Source organism: Microtus pennsylvanicus, chromosome 2 (assembly GCF_037038515.1).
Source record: "Microtus pennsylvanicus isolate mMicPen1 chromosome 2, mMicPen1.hap1, whole genome shotgun sequence".
NCBI lineage: Eukaryota > Metazoa > Chordata > Mammalia > Rodentia > Cricetidae > Microtus > Microtus pennsylvanicus.
Window position 1 is genome coordinate 98,884,270 of NC_134580.1, and position 26,407 is coordinate 98,910,676.

Genomic DNA, 26,407 nt, shown 5'->3' on the forward strand with positions numbered 1-26,407 from the left:
CCAGTTCCAGAAGTGTGGAGGAGCCATGGCTGCCGCGAACCCGTGGGACCCGGCGTCCGCGCCGAGTGCGGCTGGGCTACTGCTGAACCACTGGGTGGCTTCGGGGATGGTCACTGAGGTACGCCGGGGCCCGCGACGGCGTCATCAAGGGGGCGACAGAATTCCGCTGTGATGTGAGGTGGTGGTCGTGGCTGCGCGGGGCGGGAGTCGTCCTCCAGTTGAGGGCTGTGTTGAATACCCGGCCGGTATCGTCCCTTGGAGACTGTGGCCGTGACCATTCTCCCGTGGGTTCTTTAAGTGTGAGGGAACGAGCAGATGGCGTTCCCAGTACTCTGTGGTTTGAGTGTTTGCAGGTTATACCGGGCTACTTGTCGGAGATGGAACAGCGCTCTGCATTTTTCTTTTTTAAAAATTCCACTGATACTGCTTCCACTAGACCAGCGATTCTCAACCTCCCTAAAGCTGCAACCCTTTAATACAGTCCTTCATGTTGCGGTGACCCCGACCATAAAGTTATTTTCGTTGCTACTTCATTACTGTAATTTTGCTACTGTTATGAGTTGTACTGGAAACACGCGTGTGTTCGACTGTCTTAGGCGACCCCTGTAAAGGGTCGTTCAACCCCCAGAAGGGTTGCAAGCCACAGGCTGAGAACCGTTACACTAGACTGTAGAGTGCGGGCAGTGAGAAAGAAATACTGGCCGGTACTTAAAACGAGCATTTCCGACAACGTCTACTTGTGGAAATTATTAAAGTATGTTTGGGGCAGAAGGACTTGAGTACAGAAGAACTCCAGTGGAGATTTTTTTGTGGGAGCATCTTTGATTTATTTTATTTTATTTTGATTTTCGAGACAGGGTTTCTCCGTAGCTTTTTGGTTCCTGTCCTGGAACTAGTTCTTGTAGACCAGGCTGGCCTCAAACTCACAGAGATCCGCCTGCCTCTGCCTCCCGAGTGCTGGGATTAAAGGCGTGCGCCACCACCGCCCGGCCTGGGAGCATCTTTTAAAGGTGTGTGTGTGTGTGTGTGTGTGTGTGTGTGTGTGTTGGAGTGTGAATAGGGGAAGCGTTTGCTTTTGAGAGGAGAATAATAAAGATTAGCCCAAGAAGTGGTTGTTTTAGACATGTACACATATCAAGGAGGGAGACAGAAAAGGGAGAAATTGAATATGTGAAGGAATAATAGAAAAATGATAGAAAGGAATAGGGATTCACTAAGGACTTTAAGATTGAAGGGAAGAGCTGGGCGGTGGTGGCACATGCCTTTAATCCCAGCACTCGGAAGGCAGAGGCAGGCAGATCTCTGTGAGTTTGAGGCCAGCCTGGTCTACAAGAGCTAGTTCCAGGACAGGCTCCAAAACCACATAGAAACCCTGTCTCGACAAAAACAACAAAACAAAAAAACAAAAAAAAAAAAAAAGATTGAAGGGAAGGAAGAAGTAGTAATTGAAGCCAGATGTGATGGCGTTCTCCTTTAAGCCCAGCACTCCAGGGCAGAGGCAGGTGGATCTCTGAGTTGGAGCACAGCCTAGTCTACAAGTGAGTTCCAGGACAGGCAGAAAAACCCTGTCTCCAAAAAACAAAAACAAAAAGGAAGTTGAGGAAAGTTAGTAATTCATCTGTAGAAATTAGTGATGCAGACTTGATAGAAGACTTTTTTTTTTAATTCATGGTAGAGGTATTAGAGACTGCTGATATCCTAAAGTGTTTAGGAAACAGACAACCAAATGTGTCAATACAAGACTTGTAATCTAAGCACTTGGGAGCTGTGGAAGCAGGAAGATTGCTCAGAGTTCAAGGCTAGCCTAAGGTACAGAGTGAGGAGACCTTGTCTCAAGCAAAAAAGAATTACCCCAAAAGACGCAGCAAGGTGACAGAATTAGATCCCAGAACCTTCTCCTTTTGTGAGCAGTCAGGCATGGTGGCCACAGCAAGACTCTGTCTCGAGAGATGCAGTGATAAATAGTAAGGGCCAACTGTGCTGAGACTGGTATGCAAAGAGTTCGGACCTTCCCTGAAGACCCAGCGTTGCTGTGAGTGTTTGAGCTTTCACAGGTGCTGGGCCAGTACTCCAGCCTAGCCCTTCCTCACTCTCCGTGTTTCCTTTCAACCACATTGCCTGCTTTCCCCACTTTGCATTGTGCAGTTCTTATGCCGTAAAACTTTGGATTATTTCATAGCTTAACACATTTGAGACTCAGTGTCCCTCAGCAAAGTGTTGATCGAGGACACGGTTCCTTAACACAGAAGGAAGGTACCCATAGATGATCTCAGACATTGGTGGAACGGTGGGTTTTAGGTACCTGTTTGGGTGGTAGTGGTTTTAGGTTGTCTTCCTATTGCTAGGTAACACACATTAACCAGTTTCTTGTTTTAAAATCTGCCACTCCACGGTTACTTAAACATCTTTTAAAAGTCTTACTGAACAATTTCTCTCAAGAAGAAACTACTTAGAGACTTCTAGGTTGATTTGACTCTAAGTAGACTTTACATATGAAAACTTAAGATACTTTTTTTTTCCTGCATTGGGGACACAACCTAGTACGTTTCCCATGCTAAGCAAGTGCTGTACTACTGAAACACACTCTTGGCATGATCATGATTCGTCATATGATCTAAACACCTATCCCTGTAGTGTGCATCATTTGTGTGCATTAACAGTTAGAAGTGGGCTCTGTAGACATGTGTCGGGTTAAAAGCACTCGCACTTCCAGAGCACCTGAGTTTGGTTCCCAGCACCCACCTCAGACAGCTCCTAAGTGCCTGTAATTCTGACTCCTGGGCATCAGACACCCTCTGCTGACTTCTGTGGGTGACATACACAGGTAGCATAGACACACACACTTGCACATAAATTAGAAGTAAATAAATTTTTAAAAGTTAAAGACGATGAGTAGGGGATGTAGCTTCGCATTAGAGTGATTGCCTAGCATTTGTGAGGCCCTAGCTTTGGTCGATCTCCAGCAGCCCCACACAATTTTAAGGGTGATATCTAACATTGTGATTCCGTGCCACTCCTCTAGAAAACAGCTTCTGTGACCTTTGTTCTGTCTTATCTCTCTATTGGAGGATGACTAGGTGGTGAAAGAAAGGTAGGTTTAACTATTTGAAAGATAGTGACATATTTTCATTTGGTTATGCTCCAAGAATTGCTTTAGTGGCCTTACATCTTCGGTATGTTTCTGGCAAGACTAGGGGTGTTATGGGCCATGTATAAATGAGGAAGGTGTCTGGGAGGAGACTGACCTCAGAATCTTCTGTTACATTTTTCTCAATGTCTGTCCTCTTCTGCAGTCTCCATGTACTCTCCTGTGAGAGCCTCAGCTTTTAACTTCTTTGCTATATTGTCTCTCTTTGACTGCCCTTTAGCTAGAATTAAACATGAGGAAAATATTACAGACTGCAAATCTATTTATATAGATGGAAAGTAGATAGCATTTATTGGGATTGAATCAAGGGCCTCATACATGCCAAGCACCTTTTATTCTCTCACTGAATTACACCCTAGCTCCAGTCTTGTTGTTTGAGACTGTGTCTGGCTATATAGCCCAGGCTGGCCACAAACTAGTGATCTTGCTTCAGCCTCTTGCACCTGCCACTCTCCCTTCTTTCTTTCCTTCCTTCCTTCCTTCCTTCCTTCCTTCCTTCCTTCCTTCCTTTCTGATGTGTGTGTCTGTATCAAGGTGGGGTACCTGGAACTGGAGTCACAGACAGTTGTGAGCTGCCGTGTGGGTGCTGGGAATTAAACCTGGATCCTCTGGAATAACAACAAGTACTCCTAACCACTGAGCAATCTCTCTAGCCCTTCGCTTTCCTTTTTAACTGTTATTAACCTGGTACACATCCTCATCATTTTGCCTGGAATACTGTAACAATCACCTATCTAAATAGCAAACTTCTAAAATATGTATTGTGTATGTCATGTGACTGCTTCACCAGAAAATGTTTCATTCCTCCCATCTTTGCCTGATGACTGATGAGAATAGCATTCAGTGTCTTCTGTCATTATGTCCTTAGTGGAGTAGATACTTGTTCTGATTATAGATTTGCCTTTCTAGCATGTAATGCTTCTGCCAAAAGCTTACCATCTGTGTACTTACAGAATGTCTTTTCCACTGTCTTAGTATTCTGCACATTATTACTTCTGACCAAGGAATTCACTTCATAGCCAGAGAAGGACAACAGTGGGCTCACAATCAAGGAATCCGTGGTCTGAACATGTTCCCCACCAGCTGCCTGATAGGACAATGGAATGGCCTTTTGAAGACACGGTTACAGCTCCAGTTAGGTGGCAGCAGCCTGAGGACTTGGATAGGGTTCTCCAGAGGGTTGTGTATACTTTGAATCAGCATCCAATGTATAATACGGTTTGTCTCATAGCCAGGGTCCATGGGTTCAGGAATCAAGGGGTTGGAAAGGGAATGATTCCTTTCACTATCACCCCTAGTGAACCACTAGGAAAATTTTTGTTACCTATTCCAGTAACCTTAAGTTCTGCTGGTCTAGAAGTTTTGGTTCCAGAGCAGGAAGTATTCCTGCCAGGAAACACAACAAACATTCCATTGACAGGAAGCTCAGACTTCCCTCTGGTCACTTTAGGCCAACAGGCTACGAAGGGAATAACAATGTTAGGAGGGGTGACCAGTCAGAATTATCAAGGAGAAATTAGATTGCTTCTCCGTGATGGAGGTTAAAGGATTGTGTCTGGAGTGCAGGAGATCCTTTAGGGCATCTCTTGGTTCTACCAAGTTCTGTGATTAAAGGCAATAGGAAACTACAATGGCCGAACCCAGGGAGGCACAGACCCATCAGGGCTGAATGTATGGGTCACCCTTCCAGGAAAAGAACCAGGGTCTGCTGAGGGTGGAGGAGATACAGAGGCCGTGTGATCAGTTACATAAACAAGGATTATAATTGTTTCTGTTATGTTTTGTTAAGAAAGTGTTTGTGCAAATATTTGTTTTCTTTCCTTTATTTCTTTATCATGTAATGTCAATTAAGAGAATATCAGTGGTTATCATATTTATGTTTCGAGATACTAAAAGAATGTCCCTCCAGGGACATTACACCTGTTCTAAAATTTATAGTGCATTTGCAGTTTTACATGTGATAGTTATGTTAGGTATAATTATGATTTGGAAATTAAGCATGACAGAAGCACCGTAGTGTGTCAAGTTGACAAGGGGTAGACTGGTGATGGCTGCTCTTGGTTGTCAACTTGACTACATTGTGGAATTAATTAAAACAAGAGGCTTGACACCCTTGAGGGATTTTTCTTTATATCTCTTTTTGGTAAAAGATTTATTTATTTACATTATGCAATGCCAGAAGAGGGCAATAATCTCATTGTAGATGCTTGTGAACCATCATGTGTTTGCTGGGAATTGAACTCAGGACCTCTGGAAGAGCTCTTAACCTCTGAGCCATCTCTCCGCCCCCGTTTTTTTTTTTGTTTGTTTGTTTGTTTGTTTTTGTTTTTTCAAGACAGGGTTTCTCTATATGACAGTTCTTGCTGTCCTGGAACTCTTTGTAGACCAGCCTGGCCTCTAATTCACAGAAATCCACCTGGAAAAGGTTTGGATTTTGTTTTGTTTTACTGGTTGGTTGGTTGATTTTTAAAAACAGGTTTTTCTCTGGATAGCCCTGGCTGTCCTGGAACTCACTCTGTAGACCAGACTGGCCTTGTACTCGGAGATCTGCTTGCCTTTGCCTCTGGGATTAAAGGCCAGTGCTACCACTGCCTGGAGGGATTTTTCTGAATAAATTGTTTGAAGTAGAAAGATCCATCTTTAATCTGGATCTCTTGAAGTGGGAAGATCTACCTTTAATGTGGCCACACGTGCTGATGATGGGGTATATAATAGGACGGGGAAGAAGGAAGTGCTTGCTCTGTGCCTGCTTGCTCCTGTTATTGCTGGCAACTTCATTCCTCACTGTCATGAGGGCCTACTTCTTCATGTCCTGCCATATACTGAAGATCAGCTGAGACATTCAGCTTTGTGGACGGAGTAGCTACTGGATTCTCGGACTTTCTGTTGGTAGAGAGTCATTGTTGGACTAGCTGGACCACAGTCTGTAAGGCACTCTCATAAATCCCCTTTCCATAGATAGATAGATTCATTCTATCAGCTCTGTTCCTCTAGAGAACCCTGACAGTTATGGACTCTAACTCTCTGAAAATGAAAACACAAATTAAACACTTTATTTTGTAAGTTGCTTTGATTATGTGTTTCATCACAGCAAGAGAAAAGTTCCTAAGACGTATACCCATTTATGCCTAGGCATACGATAGTAAACAGGCTCTCCCCTAAAAGTTTACCAGAGGACTCAGTTGTCTGCCTTTCTGCACATGCAGTTCAGGCCAAAATGTTCTTCCTACCCTTTAGGAATATACTTGTATAGAAATGGTCTAAGTTTGCTTGTTGCTATAGGCAGAGAAACTATATTAGTCAGTCATGGGGGTACATGTAGCGCAATGCAACTGAGGGGTTTTAGAGGATTCTAAGGTTGCTATGTGCATTGTTTGAAGAGAAAGTACATGTACTCCATATGTACTAGGAAAAGACCTAGTGTGCCAAGTACGTTGTTACAAGTGGAAATTGTTCATAACCAAAACCAAGTAGAGTCCTAGGCTAACTATCTCCTAATTTAGCTGCCTCTAAATGATGGGGAAATAATAGAGGAAGACACCAGAGGTTGACTTCTGGCCACCACATAAATGCGCACATATACAAATGTACATGAGCATGTATACACAAAACATGCGGTTCAGTGTGTGCACATATACACAAAAGCCTGGTGTTATGCTGTACACTTGAGAAGTGGAATCAGGAATGTCAGAAGTTCAAGGTCATCCTTTGGCTATAGCAAGCTCAAGGCTAAGTTGGGCTGCATTTGTCCTTATCAAAGTAAAATAGAAGCAGAAAATATGCATTGCTATAGTTTTGATATGTTCTTTGTTTTAGGTGTAGTTTTGGACATGTAACTTTTATTTTATCCTATTTTGTTTTATTTTTTTGAGACAGGATTTTTCTGTGTGGCCCCGACTGTCCTGGAACTCTCTCTGTAGACCAGGCTTGGTTTAGGAGGTCCTTCTATCTATGTGTTGCTTTCATTGGTTAATGAATACAGAAACTGCCTTGGCCTGTTGATAGGGTAAAACTTAGGTAGGCCAGAGGTGGTGTTGGGGGGGGGGACTAAATGGCATGCTGGGAGAAAGGAGACAGAGTCAGCGAGAAGCCATGGATTCCCCGATACAGATGCTTGGGATTTTACCCGGTAAGCCTCAGCCTCGTAGCAATACACAGATTAATAGAATTGGGTTAAATTAATGTAAGAGTTAGCCAATAAGAAGTTAGAGCTAATGGCTCAAGCAGTGATTTAATTAATACAGTTTCTGTATGGTTATTTCGGGGCTAAGCTAGCCGGGCCGCTGGGTCGAACAAGCGGCCCTCCTCCTGCAACACAGGCTGACTTCTATCAGAGATCCTCCTGCCTCTGGAGGGCTGGTGACATAATGTTATTTTTAGTCCTTTGTGTATGATATTTTAGTGTGCATGCTTTTTGTAGCTTACTGTGCTTTCCTTGTTCATTTTCCATTAGGAGATGTTAGGTACACCTAAGAAAATGGCTCCTTGCTTTGAGAACTTCTCCAGATCACAGCAGATCTCAGACATGAAAGCTAAAATCTACCAGGTGAATCATGAGCTTTTCACTTCTTCTCCATTTAAAAAGAATGTAGTATGGTGGGGTGTAGTTCAGAGGAGGTGTGGGTACCTAACATACAAGTGTAGTAGCTAGGGTGTAGTTCAGAGGAGGTGTGGGTACCTAACATACAAGATGTCCTGGGTTGATACCTAACTCTAAAACAAACTCTAAAAAAGTCCTCTTAATTGTTGGAATAGCATTCTTTTGCAATTAAAACAGTGCCTGGGGGGCTGGAGAGGTGGCTCAGAGGTTAAGAGCACTGACTGCTCTTCCAGAGTCCTGAGTTCAATTCCCAGCAACCACATGTTGGCTCACAGCCATCTGTAATGAGATCTGGAGCCCTCTTCTGGCCTGCAGGCATACATGCAGACAGAACACTGTATACATAATAAATAAATAAATCTTAAAAAAAAAAAACAGTGCCTAGTGCATTGCTTTTTGTAGTAGTTAACTGTAATAAGAGGAAGGCAAGACACCAAAATGAAAGGCTCCAGTGACTTACTTTGGCTTTTATATAAACCATCCTTCCATCCCATTTAAGGAACAGGTATATATATGTCTTATACTGTGCTTCTGTAGCATGTCCATTTTATCAGTCTGTTAAGCCTTTAAAAACTTTAGGACACTTTCTGAGTGAGCTAAACTTTCCTTTTGTTCCTCATGTAGAACAACCTGGAGATTGAACTTCTGAAATTAGAAAGGGATACAGCAGATCTCATTCATCCTTCCTATTTGGGTAAGTTGCTTACTTAAGAGAGTAACCATTAGGATTTCAGCTTGATCTTGAATTACTGTATATAAACACCAGGTGGCAGAATTATAATGTCATAACCTTTCCTAGGTATTGTCCCAAAACTAACATGTTTTCAGGGTTTTTTGTTTGTTTGTTTTGTTTTCTTACTATATAGCCTTGGCTAGCTTGGAACAAGTCCGCTTTACTTGACTAGTGAAAATAGCGTATAGAAAGTGACCAGGTTGGCTCCTCTTTAGTCTCCCTTTCTGATGCCACAAGAAAATATCCAAGGCTGGGTAGTATACGAGGAAAAAGGTTTAGCTTGCTTACAGTTCTGGAGGTTTCAAGGCACACAGCTCAACTAGGGTAAGGCCACATGGTGGATGCCATTCCAGTTCTGGAGCTCTTGGTGGACAGACATCACACTGAAGACAGGAATCCAGAGTGACTTAGGTGTAGGACTCAGTCTCACTCTTTTGTAACACCCATCCCAAGAAGAATTACCAGTAATCAGAAACCAGGCATAACTAAGATTTGGTTTATGTTTTTTTAAAGGGCAAGCAAGCAAAGTTTAAGAACTAGAGATGGCTCTTTGGTTAAGAACACTGGCTGCTCCTCTAGGGGACCCAGGTCAGTTGCCAGCACCAACATGGTAGCTCACAACTGTCTGTAACTCTAACCTTGAGGAATCCATGCCTATGGACACTAGGCACACACATAGTATATACACATACATGCAGGCCAAACACTCATAGACATAAAAATAAATTTTTTTTAAAGTAGTAAAATAATAGCATTCTGAAGCAGGAAGGGTTTTTGGTTTTGTTATATTTTGTGTAGTTTTGAGACAGGGTCTCACTATGAAGTGCTGGCTGGCCTGGAACTCACTGTGTAGACCAGGCTGGCCTTAAACCTCTCAGATTCACCTGCCTCTACCACCAAATCCTGGGATTAAAGTCATGTGCCACCATGTCCAGCACTTGGTAGGCAGAGGCAGGTGGATCTCTGGGTTTGAGACTATCCTTTTCTACAGAACTAGTTCCAGGATAGCCAGGGCTACACAGAAAAACCCTGTCTCAAAAACAAAACAAAAAAAGAATAAAAGATCATGGTATTCTGGATGACTCAGCAGATTTGCCATCAAGCCTTAGTTTAGTCCCTAAGACTCACATGAAGTAGAGAACCAACTCGTGAAAATTGAAAATTATCTTCTGACCTTCACACATGAAGGCTCTCCTGCACACACACATACGTACACTAAATGTAATTTTTTTGTTTAGTTTTTTGTTTTTTTGTTTTGGTATTTCGAGACAGGGTTTCTCTGTAGCTTTGGAGCCTGTCCTGGAACTAGCTCTTGTAGATCAGGCTGGTCTCGAACTCACAGAGATCCACCTGCCTCTGCCTCCCAAGTGCTGGAATTAAAGGCGTGCGCCATGACCGCCTGGTTTAGTTTTGTTTTTCAAGACAAGGTTTCTCTGTAGCTTTGGAGCCTGCCTTGGAACTTAATCTAGGTGACCAGGCTGACCTTGAACTCATAGAGATTTGTCAGCCTCTGCCTCCGGAGTGCTGGGATTAAGGCGTGCACCACCACTGCCCAGCTGTTTGGTTTTTTGTTTTGCTTTGTTTTGTTTGTTTTAAAGAATAAAAAGTTGGGCTGGTGAGTGGTTAAGAGCACTGACTGCTCTTCTAGAGGCCCCAGGTTCAATTCCCAGCACCCACATGGTAGCTCACAACTGTCTATAACTCTAGTTCCAGAGAATCTGACACCATTATACCAATGCACATAAAATAAAATTAAATAAGTTATTTTTAAAAAAAGGAATAAAAGGTCATGCAGTCTATAATCTACTTTCAAATATGTCCTTTTGAAAACAAAAAGGGTGTGTGGATGGGGAGGGAGGAAATTTAATTTTAAAATTTATGATTATTATATAAGAATAGGCCCTGGATTTAACGCAGAATAAAAACTAGATTTGGAAAATACAGGAAAGCATTTAGTACTAGAGTTTATTGTTAGTAGGAAACCTAAGAGAAAATAGGCAAATATAAGATAAAGTTGATGTTACTAAAGAAAACAAAGTAACGAAGATGTTTACAGAGATTGTGAAGTTGATTTATTTGTTTGTTGTCTGCTTTTGAGATCGGGATCTCTTGCTTAGACTAGGTCTAACTCCTAACTTAAGTGATGCTCTCGCCTCAGCCTGAGGAATGCCAAGACTACAGTCTGAGCCACTATACGCAGCCTTAGATTAATGCTGGCTTCGGTATTTTTACTATATGTGTGTGGGTGTGTGCCTGGGCACTGTGTGTGTGCAGTGCCCTCAGAGGCCAGAAGTAGACATAGGCTCCCCTGGAACTGGGATTACAGATGGTTGTGAGCTGCCAATGTGGGTCCTCTAAAAGACCAGCAAGTGACCTTACTCATCGAGTCATCTCTGCAGTCCCCAAGAAAGAAATTCTTAACAATTCTAAAGCATGCTTGTGTTTTTGCTAACTGTGGCTGCCATCTCTGGTTTATGTAGTTAAGAAGTGTGATATCCTGCAAAGCATGAATAGTCATCTGGAAGCCGTGCTAAAAGAGAAGCGGGCCATCAGGCAAAGACTGCTGAGACCCATCTGCCAGGAGAACTTGCCAATGGAAGCTGTTTATCACAGGTTAGATCACGAGGCAGAAATGGAGAATTATGCATGCCTTTTTAAGGTAGCTTTTGTTTAGACTGGCAGTTATGTTGTAACATAATTCACAAAACAATATTTTATTGATTGTATTTATTAACAGTACTACTGTTGATACATTAAACTGGAAAGTATCCTTTGTTTTTAAATAATTAATTATAACTGGAAAAAAAGAAAGGACTTTGTTTTGCCACTTGTATCTTAGGACTTATAAATTATGGCTTTGATGAAAAATATTAGATTCCTAACATGCAGCACAATGATTAAAATCTGCTTTATTATGTATAGACTGTTTCTTATGAAATACATTGATTATTGCCTATATATAAAATTCTGTTGATATTTAACAAAGATAAAATATTAAAATATGCAAAAACTGAAGCTAGGCATGGTGATGCATGTCTTTAATGTTAGCACTGAGGAGGCAGAGGCAGGTGGATCTCTGGGTTTGAAGCCAGCCTGGTCTACATTGTGAGTTTCAGTATCAGGCCTACATAAGGAGACCCTGTGTCAAAAAGACAGATCAGGGGAGGGAACAAAAACTGGAAACGATGTGATTTTTTTTTTTGAGACAGGGTCTTACATAGGCTGACCTCAATCTTACTGTGTAGTTGAGGATGAAAAAATGGACTTTGTTCTTACCTCACTGACCATGTGTCTCAGAGTGTCAGGCAAGTGATTTAAAAACAAAACAAAAGCCAGCAACAACAAAAAGATGAACTGAGCAATGATTTTGAAGATTTTATAATGCAGATTCAAAAAATGTGTGGTAATTTGCAGTGTAGTATTTTTCTTTGTTGTCTTCTCTGTTCTCTGAACCAATATGAGGCTTTGTCTAGGGAAGTGTCATCATATGAGATGGTTATTACCAACAGCTGAGAGTTTCATTATTTGTTTTTTAGATTTATTTATTTATTTATTATGTATACAACATTCTGCCTCCATGTATGCCCACATGCCAGAAGAGGGCACCAGATCTCATTACACATGAGCCACCATGTGGTTGCTGGGAATTGAACTCAGGACCTCTGGAAGAGCAGTCAGTGCTCTTAACCTCTGAGTCATCTCTCCAGCCCCTTGTTTTTGTTTTTTGAGACAGGGTTTCTCAATAGCTTTGGAACTGTCCTGGAACTAGTTCTTGTAGACCAAGCTGGCCTCAAACTTACAGAGATCCGCCTGCCTCTGCCTCCCAAGTGCTGGGAATAATGACACGTATCACCACACCCATTTCCACTGAGTGTTTTCTAGCCGTTAGAATTCAGTTATCATGAATAATGTGTCTTTCCATTTTAATTTTTTTTGGGGGGAGGGTCTTTTGAGGCAGGATTTTTCTATGTAGCCCTGGCTGTTCTAGAATTTGATATGCAGACTAGGCTGGCCTAGAACTCACAGATCCACCTGCCTCTGCTTCCTGAGCACTAGGCACTAGAGTTAAAGGCTGGCACCATGAAGCCTGGCTCATTCTATTTTTCTGTTTGGATGACAATTCTAAATTTTGCCTTCAGTGAAAGAGAACCTTCTCGCCATTAATAATTTCATTAAAGTGTTAATGATGCTCCTTAGATTTGCTTATAAAAATTAACAGTCCTGATTAAAGGGAAAGAAACAAAACAGCTAAAGAAGAAAAGTTAAAGGGCTGGAGAGATGGCTCAGAGGTTAAGATCACAGACTACTTTTCCAGCACCCACATGGCAGCTCACAATCTTATAACTCTAGTTCCAGAGGATCCAGTGCCCTCTTCTGGCCTCCGTGGGCACTGCATGCATGTGGTGCACAGAAATGCAGGCAAAACACCCACACGCAAAATGAATATTTAAGAGGAGGAGGAAGAAAAGTTCATTTTTTTCTCCTTGTATTGCTTTTCTTTTCTAACCACTGTCACAGAATACCTAACAGAAGAAATTGGTTGGGGAGAGGCTTGTTTTGGCTCACAGTTTAGAGGCAGTACAATCTCACATTGTAGGGAAGGCATTGTGACTGGTGTAAACCCCTCAAGGTGTTCAAGGAGGGGTCCCTGTCTCTCAGGTCTTCCAACTGCCAGGTTCCACTCACAGAGAGAGCACTGTAATGCCCTGGACTTGAAAACCCACCAATCCCTAACCCTAGAAAGCATCGCCCCCAAGAAATGCTCTATAAACCCTGTCTTCTGCTCAGTTCTCTGCGGCTTCTTACTCCTCACCCTAGTAGAGGCAGCCATCCTCCTGGATTTTCCCTCAAAATCTCTTATGTGAGGTTTCTTGTGGGATGCAATGTAGTGGTATATCTGGACTCCTGACTGCCAGGATACCTTTCCCTGTAACAGTTTCGTTGGGGAAATACCCCCCACCCCCACCCCTCCGGGAACAGTGCTATAACACACTGTGAAAACACCTCAGCCCAGCTCCCAGCAGAGCTGTAATGCTTGCAATGAGGAAGCCTTCATCCGCAGAACTGTAACACACACACCTAGGGCAACTCCATCTGCAGTGGCAGGATTGTGGCATGGCTTGTTGACATCTTAACGGATCAGGAATTGGAGAGCAGCTTCAAGGACTGCCCCCAGTGATCTACATCTCCCAGCTAGTCCCTGTGCCCCAAAGCTCCAATGAATCCCCAAACAGCACCACCCAATAGGGACCAAGTGTCCAAACATGGGAGCCTGTGGGGTAAATTTACATTCACTCTGCACTCTCTTTCAGACATATGGTACATTTGTTGGAATTGGCTGTGACTTTCGTTGAGAAATTAGAAGCCCATCTTGAAACAATTAGAAATACCCTTCATTTAGATGCAAACCTAGCGGAAATGGTGAGTATTACTAATATAGCTGCTCTTAATTCTTACACTAGAATCTCAACTGTGTCACTGTCCCAGTTATTTTTTTTGGTTTATGTTTTATTTTTCCCCATAGTCTCATGTAGCTAAGGCTGGTCTTAGACTCCTAAATTAACAAACAAAGCAATGTATATCTATAGTGATATTTTATTATTTATGTTTTAGTCAATAAAGCTTGCCTAGAAACCAGGCAGTGGTGTCACACACCTTTAATCCCAGGATTTGGAAGACAGAGGCAGATGGATCCCTGTGAGTTCAAGGCCCCCCTGGGCTACATAAAATCTATGCAGAAATAGTTCCAGGTGGTGGTGGCTCACACCTTTAATCCCAGCACTAGGGAATTACACACCTTTTATCCCAGCAGTACAGGGGAATGTAAAATGAAAGGAGACAGGGGCTCAGTCTGCAGTCGCCCGGCCTTGATAGAGGTAAGTCTTTTCTAGTGGCTGGCTGCTTTGCTTTTCTCATCTTCCAGCTTGAACCCCAGTATCTGTCTCTGGGTTTTTATTATTCGTGCTATGTATTTCATCATGACATTCCCTTTGTTCTGCTGTCTTCTCGTCTGCTGCTGTCCTCTCCCTTCTCCATCCAGTTCCTCATGTCCCTCTTGCTTCCTCTGGATAGTGTCTCCTTTTATTTGCACGTCACATGTATTCTCTTTTTTACCCTCTCTCACATCCCGCTATGTCTCTCCTTCTCCTTTCACTGTTTCTCTTTTACATTCATAACACAGACATACAGTTAAGATATAGGCTACATATATGAGACAAGACTTATGGTGTTTGTCTTTCCGAGCTCGACTAATTTCACTTTGAGTTAGTCATTATTAAAATCATAAAACAGATACATTTTCTTAACCAAGCATGGTACCCTACACCTTCTAGTATTTGGGTGCCTGAAGAAGATTGTTGTGGAGTTTGGGACTGGCCTGCACAATGTAGTAAGTGCCAGACTAGCTTAAGCTACAAAGTGAGATTCTGTCTCAAAACAAAAAGATTCATTTTTTAAAAAGATTACTGTAACATCATTTTCATTTTTCTACTCCCTTTCCATCTGCTTCCTCCTCCTCCTCCTCCACCCCCATGATCTGGTTGTGTAGCCCAGGCTGGCTTCAAACTCACTGTCCTTTTGCCTCTGCCTTCCAAGTGCTAGGATTTTAGATATATACCGCCACACCTCACAAAATACATACTTTTTACTTTATAGGATTGAATTTGTCTAAATATAAAATAAAATTATTAGGAATTGCTGTAGTGCTTTCCTGCTGTGAAAGACCTTTGCTGCATTCTAAGCACCAGAAGAAAAGAAAATTGCAGAATCTCAGACTTTAATCACCCTACACCTTTAGAAGCATTTAAGACAACTTTGGTGACACACATAGGCCTGTAATCACAGCGCTAGGAATGCCCGTGAATTCCAGACCAGCCAGATGTAGTGAGAAAGCTTGAGGTTATTTGTGTCGAGTTTGAAGTTGCTGTTAAAGGAGAAGTGAGCTCACAGATAGACAGATAGTGTGACCTCACAGATAGATAGTGTGTGGTTGGGTTGGGGGTAGAGACACAGTTTTTAAGGAATTTTTGCAGTAAGGGACTAGAAAAGATCAGATGTTAATTTTTGATGTATCTATTTCTGACATAATGGTAATCGGTAACTGATTTTTTTTCCTGTTTTTCTTTATTTTAAATGTAACAGAGAAAGGCTTTATCCAAGATGGACAATTTGGTGAACAAGACAGAAGAACTGACAGAGAATATACTCAGGTGGCGAGAACAACAGAAGGAAATTTCTTTGTGTGTCCCCAAAATCCTTGCTGAGGAAAATTATCTTCACAAACTTGATAGAGTACCTCCTTTACCTTTTGTTTCTAAAGTGCATGCCCAAACTGTTAATGCCAAGTGATTGCCATATTTACCTTTGCTTAATTACGTGAAGTCAAAGAAGTCCGTTTCCAGGTGATCTGTGACAGGGAGATTTGGTAGACTTTGTTGTTAGCAACTCTGAAAAAGCCCTCTTCTATTGGAGTGCCGGGGCCAGGGAGATGTCAGCAGGAAAAGCTCCTGCTTCAATCCCTGGGATCCACATACCACTTTTTCATATGTTCCTCTCTTTGATAAAGCTACAAAAGATCAAATATATGAGTGAGTTGGACACTCATCAGACAGAATCTGTATTATGATTCTGTGTCGTGTCTTTTAAAAACATTTCTGAATTGGAATATCCCGAGTCTGAAGGTTTTTGTGGTAACTATCCCTGTTGAGATTGCGGAATGGTCACACAGTGGGCCTGTTGCCCCTGAAGTCTTAATGAAGTGGTAGTTCCATGACTGGCACACCAATGAGACGGGCTGTGTGACCAGGCTGTGCAGGGAGGCTTCTGTGGGACACTTGCTTTCCTTCTGAGAGTCTAGGATGCTAGTATATACCAAGCAGAAAGTACTTTTGCTACTGGTCCCTGGAAAACTCCTGGAGCACCACATCCATAACAATTTTGGTGGTAGACAGCATTTCACAGTGTCACAGTTCAATTGCTCTACTAGTTCACGGCTGGAGTGTGGTGACACCAGGTCTCATATATCCCCTTAGCAGATCACTGGACCTGCTTGTCTTCTCAGGGGTGCCTGGAAGACAAATGCTGAGGATGAAGAACGATGAGGGGAAGAAAAGGCATAATGCAATCAAATTTAGAAATTTTTGTTTCAATACTTCTTATATGTGCCAAGGTTGAACTTGAACTTACTATGTAGCCCAGGCCTCCCGAGTGCAGGAATCACAGACATGTGCCATCACATCTGGCTGAAGTTTAGAGGTTTGTAATGGAATATATGATATATTTTACCTACCTAGGGCTAGTCATAAAATTAGAGACTAGTCTGCTTAAAGTAGAATAGTTAACAACTACCTCAAGCTGTTCTCGCTTACTTTGTTACTGTAAGTACTCTGGCTTATATCTAAATCCTCTGAAACCTGTGCACCAGTGTGTCCATCCTGTTGCATGCTGTGCCATGGAGTTCAGCGAACCTTCTGTTCATCACATGTTCAATATAAGGCTTCACCTGTTATATAGTAAAATAGATGTCCATAAAAAACAGGATCCTTAACCCTACACCCCGAAAAAAAAAACAAACAACCATTAAAAACAGCAGATCATTATTTTGAGAAAGTCTACAGCTTTTACAAATGTACCGTGCAAAAGTGGTGTTGAGATTTTGACCATCACCCAGATAACTGATCAAAATCCTTATTTGTATTTTATCTCAAATCTCTTTTAACATCTATTCATTTTCCTTGTATATTATGTGTAGATATATTCATTATCATGTTACCACTATTGTTATCCTGTTGGTTTTGTATTTATATTTCCTATTAATGCCTCAAGATGTAAAAATAAACTTAATTTCAACTAAATGTGGATTCATATGAATACCGAGTAACAGAGGGGAAATATTCTTAACTTAATATAGTATAGACATTCAAACTATGCAACTCACAAAAGCTTAAGGTAAGTTAACCTAAATTCTAATGTAAAGAGAAAAGCTAATTTTGTACAATGTGGTCAGTAAGTGCTGATTTGTTTGAGAGCTAGAAGAAAGAGTTGCCTAGGAGGGAGAAAGATTCAGTTTTGTAGGGTTTTTTGTGTTACTTAGGCAGGATTCAACAGTCCTCTGGCCTCAGTTTAACAAGCTTTGAATCTCTATTTGCCTTGAACAAATGTTTCTTTTCGTGAAGTTCAAGCTGGAAATCTCTGTAGTTGCATGGAAGAGAAAGATGGCTCAGTGGATAGAAGTCCCCATGCAAGAGTGAGAATCTGAGTTCAACCCCAGAACCCACATAAATCTGAACACCCTTCAGTGAGGTGGGAGGCGAAAGGGAGGGCCAGCTAGCCTCTTAGATGCAGCTGCAGACGAGAGACCCTGTCAAGGTTTGTCTTCTGACTTCCATTCATGTGCCCTGGCTTACCTATGACTATAGTCCTCACATACAGAGATTAAAAATAGGGAACAAGCAGGCTGATCAGTGGAAATCCTTGAGTGGCTTCTGAGGTGGGATGGGATGTCAGGCAAGCAGGCTTTGCCAGGAAGGTTTGATCAAAATTTGTAAATGTGACTCCAGCGTAAATGTGATTGCATAAATATAATTATGTTGATTGGTAACGACTGTGGGAGGAGGACTCCTGGCTTTTGGTAGCTTTTGCTTACTACTTTCTCTGACCCTGTGATTGCCACATTCAGCTCTCATTTGTCCTTTCAAGTTGCAGTGAAATCAAAAAGGTTGTCTGCGAATAAGAGAATCTAGGAAACTTTTTCCTTTCTTTCTTTCTTTTTTTTTTTTTTGTTTTGTTTTTCGAGACAGGGTTTCTCTGTAGCTTTGGATCCTGTCCTGGAACTTGCTCTGTAGACCAGGCTGGCCTTGAACTCACAGAGATCTGCCTGCCTCTGCCTCCCGAGTGCTGGGATTAAAGGAATGTGCCACCACTGCCTGGCAAAATTTCTTGAATTGAAGAAACCATAGTATGGGGAGGGGGCAGGGAAGAACCATAATACAGTTGATATTGTAATGACATAACGTACTGTAAGATTTTTCTCAGATGTTTATAAAACAACTTAATTGACATAAAAGGTGCTGGAGAGGTGGCTCAGGTTAAAGTCAATGGCTGCTCTTCCAGAAGATCCAGTTTTGAGTCCCAGCACTCACATGGTGGCTTACAACTGTAACTTCAGTGCCCAGGGGATCCCATCAGCCTGCTGACAAGGTGTACAGACCTTACATTCAGGCAAAAGCACACATCCACGTAAAGAAAATAAAAATTTTGTAAGGCCCAATATGGTGGCACACACCTTTAATTTCAGCATTTAGGTAGCAGAGGCAGGTGGATATCTCTGAGTAGAGGCCTGTAGTCTACATTACCAAGTTCCAGTTCCAGCACAGTCAGAGTTACATATAGAGACCCTGTCTCAAAAAAAGCAGAATGTTTTAAATGGAGTTTGGGAAAGGACATTTCATTTCTGGTCCTTCAGGAAAGTTTTACAACATAGGAGCTCAGAGGGGCCATGAAGAAGGTCACTGCCAGTTTGTGGGTTCATTTCTGATGGCCGCACAGGACAGCAGCCCGCCTCTGACCAGTGACCCACCAAAGAAGGTATGCTTTCTAGCCGGGCGGTGGTGGCGCACACCTTTAATCCCAGCACTCGGGAGGCAGAGGCAGGCGGATCTCTGGGAGTTCGAGGCCAGCCTGGTCTACAAGAGCTAGTTCCAGGACAGGCTCCAAAACCACAGAGAAACCCTGTCTCGGAAAAAAACCAAAAAAAAAAAAAAAAGAAGGTATGCTTTCTGACCATCCCAAGTAGGGGGTTTTGCAGATTAGCACGGAAAGCAGTCAGGTGGCAGAAATGGCTACAGAGCTACTACTCTGTCACTAGGGAAAGAAGAAACTTTACTCTCAATTCAAGCTCAGCTCTAGCGAAATTAGATATATAAATGTATTCTGAGAAAACTAAAATCTTTCCCAAGTTTCCAGCCCTCCTGTTATCCCAGTCAGTGTCCCTCCCAGCTTCAGTCATATGGAGCATGCCTGAACATCTTTGCTCCCTTAAAAATTGTTCCTACCATACAAGGAAAACATAGTATTTTCCTTAAACTGATCTACATAAAAACAATTATAAGTCTGAGAAGCTTTAGATACTTAAAAGGGTGAAGTGTTTCTGTGTTTAGTGTTTTGAAAAGTTTTTTCAGGTCATGGGATAGTTATAAAAATGACCACATCCGCTGGGTGGTGGTGGCGCACGCCTTTAATCCCAGCACTCGGGAGGCAGAGGCAGGCGGATCTCTGTGAGTTCGAGGCCAGCCTGATCTACAGAGTGAGTTCCAGGACAGGCTCCACAGAGAAACCCTGCCTCGAAAAAACCAAAAAAAAAAAAAAAAAAGACCACATCCGAGCCACATCCCTAACAGTTAAGACACGTTCAGGAATGCTGTAGGACCACTCTGTGTCCTACGTTGGACATTTACATCTAAGATAGTAAGAGAATTCAGAACAAGCCAGGGGGGTTGGTAGCAAACATCTGTGATCCCAGCACTCAGGTGTAGCCTGGGCTACAACACTGTTGTAAAGGTCTGGTCTGAGGGAGGAAAACAAAAACAACATTTGATGTGGGCTGGAGCAATCAAGAGAGGCTTCCTGGGAGATTGATCTGTATGTGAATCTTGATGGCCAAGCCTTCAAAACACCTCTTCCTTACCTATAGCACTTACAAACGGCTTACACAGAACTGATGTCGAAGGATAACTCATGAGAAAGGAGGGAGGAAGTTCCCTAGCTTGCTGGGAAACTGTGTGGAGCATGAGCTCACTGATATAAATCTGACTCCAGATGAATTTCTCCAAGAAGCAGGAGCCTGAACTCTGATACACTTCATGCTGTTAAGGTCCGTGGCCCTGACATGCGCAGTGGTGCTCCTCATCCACGTCTGCATTTCTCCTCAGACCTGGTTGATGCCCCCAGAACGCTGGAGAGGACAAAACCAGAACGGAGAGCCGGTAAGATGCCAGGGAGGCAAGCCAGACCCGGGAGCGGCGGCACTACCCCCAAAAGCCGCCGTTCATCTCAACCTGCACCGCAGGCGGGGCAGAGGGCAGTCCCCGCGGCGTTGGCAGCGGCGGCGGCGGAAGAAGAGGAGCCGGCTTTGGGAGCGGATCCAAACCTCCTGGTGCTCCAGGACGGCTAGCCGGCCTCCCAGAAGTGTCTGGAGCAGTGGGTCTTTGCAGAGTCAAGGACAAGGAAGCTCGGATGACTCTGAAGTGGAAGAAGAAGCAAAAGATAATCCTCCTCAGAAGAAGCCAGTTTGGGTGGATGAAGATGATGAAGATGAGGAAATAGTTGACATGATGAACAGCTGGTTTCGGAAAGATATAATGAAAAATGCCAGCGAAAGTAAACTCTCAAAAGAAAAGCTTCAGGAGAGACTTAAAGAGGCATTCCAGCATGCCATGGGAGGAGTACCTGATTGGGCAGCACCTGGGCACAAGCAGAGAAAATCTGCAGATGATGAAAGTGAAGAGGATGAAGATTTGTTGCAAAGGGCTGGGAATTTTATATCCGCATCCACTTCTCTTCCTAGAGGAATTCTGAAGACGAAGAACTACCGTCCTGCCAGTGTTGAACGGCCTACCACTGCTCGGATCTCATCAGTGCGGTCCATCCTGGCGTACAGGTGGTGATGCTCTCATGGGGGTAGAGAATGCTATTTCAGGGAGATGGCAAAGCAAACCCGAAAATCCAGAGCATCTATTTGGGAAAGTCTCCAATCTTTAAGGCTTGTTTCAGTGCTAATGGAGACGAGCTTTTAGCCACAAGTGTGCACAGCAAGGTTCTTTATATCGATGATATGCGAGCTAGAAAGTTAGTTCCTGTACATCAAGTGAGAGGTTTGAAAGAGAGAATAGTGAAGCGATTTGAAGTCTCTCCAGATGGATCCTTCCTGCTCAGAAGCAGCATTGCTGGGTTTTCTCATTTGCTGTCAATGAAGACAAAGAATTAATCGGTAGCATGAAGATCAATGGAAGAACTGCAGCATCCACACTCTCTCCTGATAGTAAGAGGATATATACTCCTTCTGGGAATGGAGACGTTTATGTGTGGGATGTGAATTCAAGGAAGTGCGTTAACAGATTCCTTGACGAAGGCAGTTTATATGGAGTAAGCATTGCTGCATCAGAGAATGGGCTGTATGTGGCTTGTGGCTCTAAGAGTGGAGTGGAAAACATAGACAGTCAAGATTCTTGCCTCCAACAAACCATGTAGTCAGTGTGTACAACAGTACTGAATGTGGATATTGAGACCAGGGAGTCAGTGTGTACAACAGTATGTACTGAATGTGGATGGTGAGACCAGGGAGTCAGTGTGTACAACAGTATGTACTGAATGTGGATGGCGAGACCAGGGAGTCAGTGTGTACAACAGTATGTACTGAATGTGGATGGTGAGACCAGGGAGTCAGTGTGTACAACAGTATGTATGGATGTGGATGGCGAGACCAGGGAGTCAGTGTGTACAACAGTATGTACTGAATGTGGATGGCGAGAACAGGGAGTCAGTGTGTACAACAGTATGTACTGAATGTGGATGGTGAGACCAGGGAGTCAGTGTGTACAACAGTATGTACGGATGTGGATGGCGAGACCAGGGAGTCAGTGTGTACAACAGTATGTACTGAATGTGGATGGCGAGACCAGGGAGTCAGTGTGTACAACAGTATGTACGGATGTGGATATTGAGACCAGGGAGTCAGTGTGTACAACAGTATGTACGGATGTGGATGGTGAGACCAGGGAGTCAGTGTGTACAACAGTATGTACTGAATGTGGATGGTGAGACCAGGGAGTCAGTGTGTACAACAGTGAGTACGGATGTGGATGGCGAGACCAGGGAGTCAGTGTGTACAACAGTATGTACTGAATGTGGATGGTGAGACCAGGGAGTCAGTGTGTACAACAGTATGTACTGAATGTGGATGGCGAGACCAGGGAGTCAGTGTGTACAACAGTATGTACTGAATGTGGATGGCGAGACCAGGGAGTCAGTGTGTACAACAGTATGTACGGATGTGGATATTGAGACCAGGGAGTCAGTGTGTACAACAGTGAGTACGGATGTGGATGGCGAGACCAGGGAGTCAGTGTGTACAACAGTATGTACGGATGTGGATGGTGAGACCAGGGAGTCAGTGTGTACAACAGTGAGTACGGATGTGGATGGCGAGACCAGGGAGTCAGTGTGTACAACAGTGAGTACGGATGTGGATGGCGAGACCAGGGAGTCAGTGTGTACAACAGTGAGTACGGATGTGGATGGCGAGACCAGGGAGTCAGTGTGTACAACAGTATGTACGGAATGTGGATGGCGAGACCAGGGAGTCAGTGTGTACAACAGTATGTACGGATGTGGATATTGAGACCAGGGAGTCAGTGTGTACAACAGTGAGTACGGATGTGGATGGCGAGACCAGGGAGTCAGTGTGTACAACAGTATGTACGGATGTGGATGGTGAGACCAGGGAGTCAGTGTGTACAACAGTGAGTACGGATGTGGATGGCGAGACCAGGGAGTCAGTGTGTACAACAGTGAGTACGGATGTGGATGGCGAGACCAGGGAGTCAGTGTGTACAACAGTGAGTACGGATGTGGATGGCGAGACCAGGGAGTCAGTGTGTACAACAGTATGTACGGAATGTGGATGGCGAGACCAGGGAGTCAGTGTGTACAACAGTATGTATGGATGTGGATGGCGAGACCAGGGAGTCAGTGTGTACAACAGTGAGTACGGATGTGGATGGCGAGACCAGGGAGTCAGTGTGTACAACAGTGAGTACGGATGTGGATGGCGAGACCAGGGAGTCAGTGTGTACAACAGTATGTACTGAATGTGGATGGCGAGACCAGGGAGTCAGTGTGTACAACAGTGAGTACGGATGTGGATGGCGAGACCAGGGAGTCAGTGTGTACAACAGTATGTACTGAATGTGGATGGCGAGAACAGGGAGTCAGTGTGTACAACAGTGAGTACGGATGTGGATGGCGAGACCAGGGAGTCAGTGTGTACAACAGTATGTACTGAATGTGGATGGCGAGAACAGGGAGTCAGTGTGTACAACAGTGAGTACGGATGTGGATGGCGAGACCAGGGAGTCAGTGTGTACAACAGTATGTACTGAATGTGGATGGCGAGAACAGGGAGTCAGTGTGTACAACAGTGAGTGCGGATGTGGATGGCGAGACCAGGGAGTCAGTGTGTACAACAGTATGTACTGAATGTGGATGGCGAGAACAGGGAGTCAGTGTGTACAACAGTGAGTACGGATGTGGATGGCGAGACCAGGGAGTCAGTGTGTACAACAGTATGTACTGAATGTGGATGGCGAGAACAGGGAGTCAGTGTGTACAACAGTGAGTACGGATGTGGATGGCGAGACCAGGGAGTCAGTGTGTACAACAGTATGTACTGAATGTGGATGGCGAGAACAGGGAGTCAGTGTGTACAACAGTGAGTACGGATGTGGATGGCGAGAACAGGGAGTCAGTGTGTACAACAGTGAGTACTGAATGTGGATGGCGAGACCAGGGAGTCAGTGTGTACAACAGTATGTACGGATGTGGATGGCGAGACCAGGGAGTCAGTGTGTACAACAGTATGTACGGATGTGGATGGCGAGACCAGGGAGTCAGTGTGTACAACAGTATGTACTGAATGTGGATGGTGAGACCAGGGAGTCAGTGTGTACAACAGTATGTACGGATGTGGATGGCGAGACCAGGGAGTCAGTGTGTACAACAGTATGTACTGAATGTGGATGGTGAGACCAGGGAGTCAGTGTGTACAACAGTATGTACTGAATGTGGATGGTGAGACCAGGGAGTCAGTGTGTACAACAGTATGTACTGAATGTGGATGGTGAGACCAGGGAGTCAGTGTGTACAACAGTGAGTACGGATGTGGATGGCGAGACCAGGGAGTCAGTGTGTACAACAGTATGTACGGATGTGGATGGCGAGACCAGGGAGTCAGTGTGTACAACAGTATGTACTGAATGTGGATGGTGAGACCAGGGAGTCAGTGTGTACAACAGTGAGTACGGATGTGGATGGCGAGACCAGGGAGTCAGTGTGTACAACAGTATGTACTGAATGTGGATGGCGAGACCAGGGAGTCAGTGTGTACAACAGTGAGTACGGATGTGGATGGCGAGACCAGGGAGTCAGTGTGTACAACAGTATGTACTGAATGTGGATGGCGAGACCAGGGAGTCAGTGTGTACAACAGTGAGTACGGATGTGGATGGCGAGACCAGGGAGTCAGTGTGTACAACAGTATGTACTGAATGTGGATGGCGAGACCAGGGAGTCAGTGTGTACAACAGTATGTACTGAATGTGGATGGCGAGACCAGGGAGTCAGTGTGTACAACAGTATGTATGGATGTGGATGGCGAGACCAGGGAGTCAGTGTGTACAACAGTATGTACTGAATGTGGATGGCGAGACCAGGGAGTCAGTGTGTACAACAGTATGTACTGAATGTGGATGGCGAGACCAGGGAGTCAGTGTGTACAACAGTATGTACTGAATGTGGATGGCAAGACCAGGGAGTCAGTGTGTACAACAGTATGTACGGAATGTGGATGGTGAGACCAGGGAGTCAGTGTGTACAACAGTATGTACTGAATGTGGATGGCGAGACCAGGGAGTCAGTGTGTACAACAGTATGTACGGAATGTGGATGGCGAGACCAGGGAGTCAGTGTGTACAACAGTGAGTACGGATGTGGATATTGAGACCAGGGAGTCAGTGTGTACAACAGTATGTACGGAATGTAGAGGGATGACAAGCTCTTAGTAAAGGCTGCGAGATGAGCCACAGTGCTGCCCAGGCTCTCCTGCAGCTGTTTCATTGCTTTGTGTTTCTGGGACAAGGTGACGTGGATCTCTGCAAGCGTGTCTTCCATGTGGACCTTTTCTGCGTGCAAAGCATCCAGTTTCTCTTGTATGTTCTTCTTCTCGTCCAGGTGTGTTTCTTCTGCTTGCTCCAGTCTTCGTGCCAGATCTTCATCTTTCTGTTTCATCTGGCTTTTGACGGCTTCTTTGTTTGACTGAAGTTCCTTTTTCAGACGGAGGTTGTCCGCTAGCACTCTCGCGGCTTCGCTTTGCGGGTCATCGAGCAGTACCTTGAAGCTAGACAGTTCCCATTGGGCCTTTTCATGATGTTCAACTGCTTGCACCAGATTTCCTTTGGTCACATCCGGATCCTTTTGGGATTCAGTCTGAACAAACTCTAAGGCCTTAACCGTCTTCTCCAGAGTGCTGATCCTCTCCTGGTACCTAATGCAGTCCCTCTGCAGCTGCTTCACCTCGAGCTGTTTTTCTTTCAGCAGCTCCTGGAGCTCCTTTGCATGGCTTTGATTGCCAGGTCCTTTCTGGGTACCTTGTATCTTCTCTAAATACTCCTTCCATATTTCTGACTCCACCTTGGCTTTCTCCTTAATCAGCTGCCGCTTTCCTTCTTCTAAGTCACTCATGCACTTTTCAGGTTCTGCACTCAGATTCTAGTCGCTCGTTTTTTATTTGGGCATCCGTAACATCCTGGTAATAATTCCCAATGCTTCCATTAAATTCTGTCAGCTGGTTCATTAACCTTTAAGTCATCTTTTTCTTCTTCTGCCATCTCAGCTTGGTAACTCGGGAAATTCTTCTTGAATTTGCTGGTTTAATGTGTTTATTTTGGTGACTTCTTCCTCATGTAGTTTTAGTTCGCCATCCTTTGCCGAGATTTGACTCAGGAGGGCATTTTTCTCATTTTCTAGTGTCTGGCTGAGCTCCCTGTCACTCTGTTTCTCCATCTCTAACTCAGCGATTCTTCCCTTGAGTTGCTCAAGCTGCTGGAGGTGGTCACTGATGTCATTGTGGGAGCCCAAAGTCTCACTAGTGCCAGGC

General features: G+C 44.0%; 1 protein-coding gene and 2 pseudogenes across 1 annotated transcript; 2 read left to right on the forward strand and 1 right to left on the reverse strand.

Moving 5' to 3' along the window:
- Positions 1-5: 5 nt before the first annotated feature.
- On the forward strand, positions 6-17,345 carry Haus2 (HAUS augmin like complex subunit 2). The gene is made up of 6 exons (XM_075961890.1): positions 6-118; positions 7,602-7,694; positions 8,373-8,442; positions 10,962-11,094; positions 13,794-13,902; positions 15,622-17,345. Exons 1-6 carry the CDS (start codon positions 26-28, stop codon positions 15,826-15,828), a joined length of 705 nt encoding a protein of 234 aa, XP_075818005.1. The 5' UTR covers positions 6-25; the 3' UTR covers positions 15,829-17,345.
- Positions 17,346-20,365: 3,020 nt separating this feature from the next.
- On the forward strand, positions 20,366-21,726 carry LOC142844327 (U3 small nucleolar RNA-associated protein 18 homolog pseudogene; annotated as a pseudogene).
- Positions 21,727-25,281: 3,555 nt separating this feature from the next.
- LOC142844328 (golgin subfamily B member 1-like) lies at positions 25,282-26,104 on the reverse strand (annotated as a pseudogene).
- Positions 26,105-26,407: the final 303 nt, after the last annotated feature.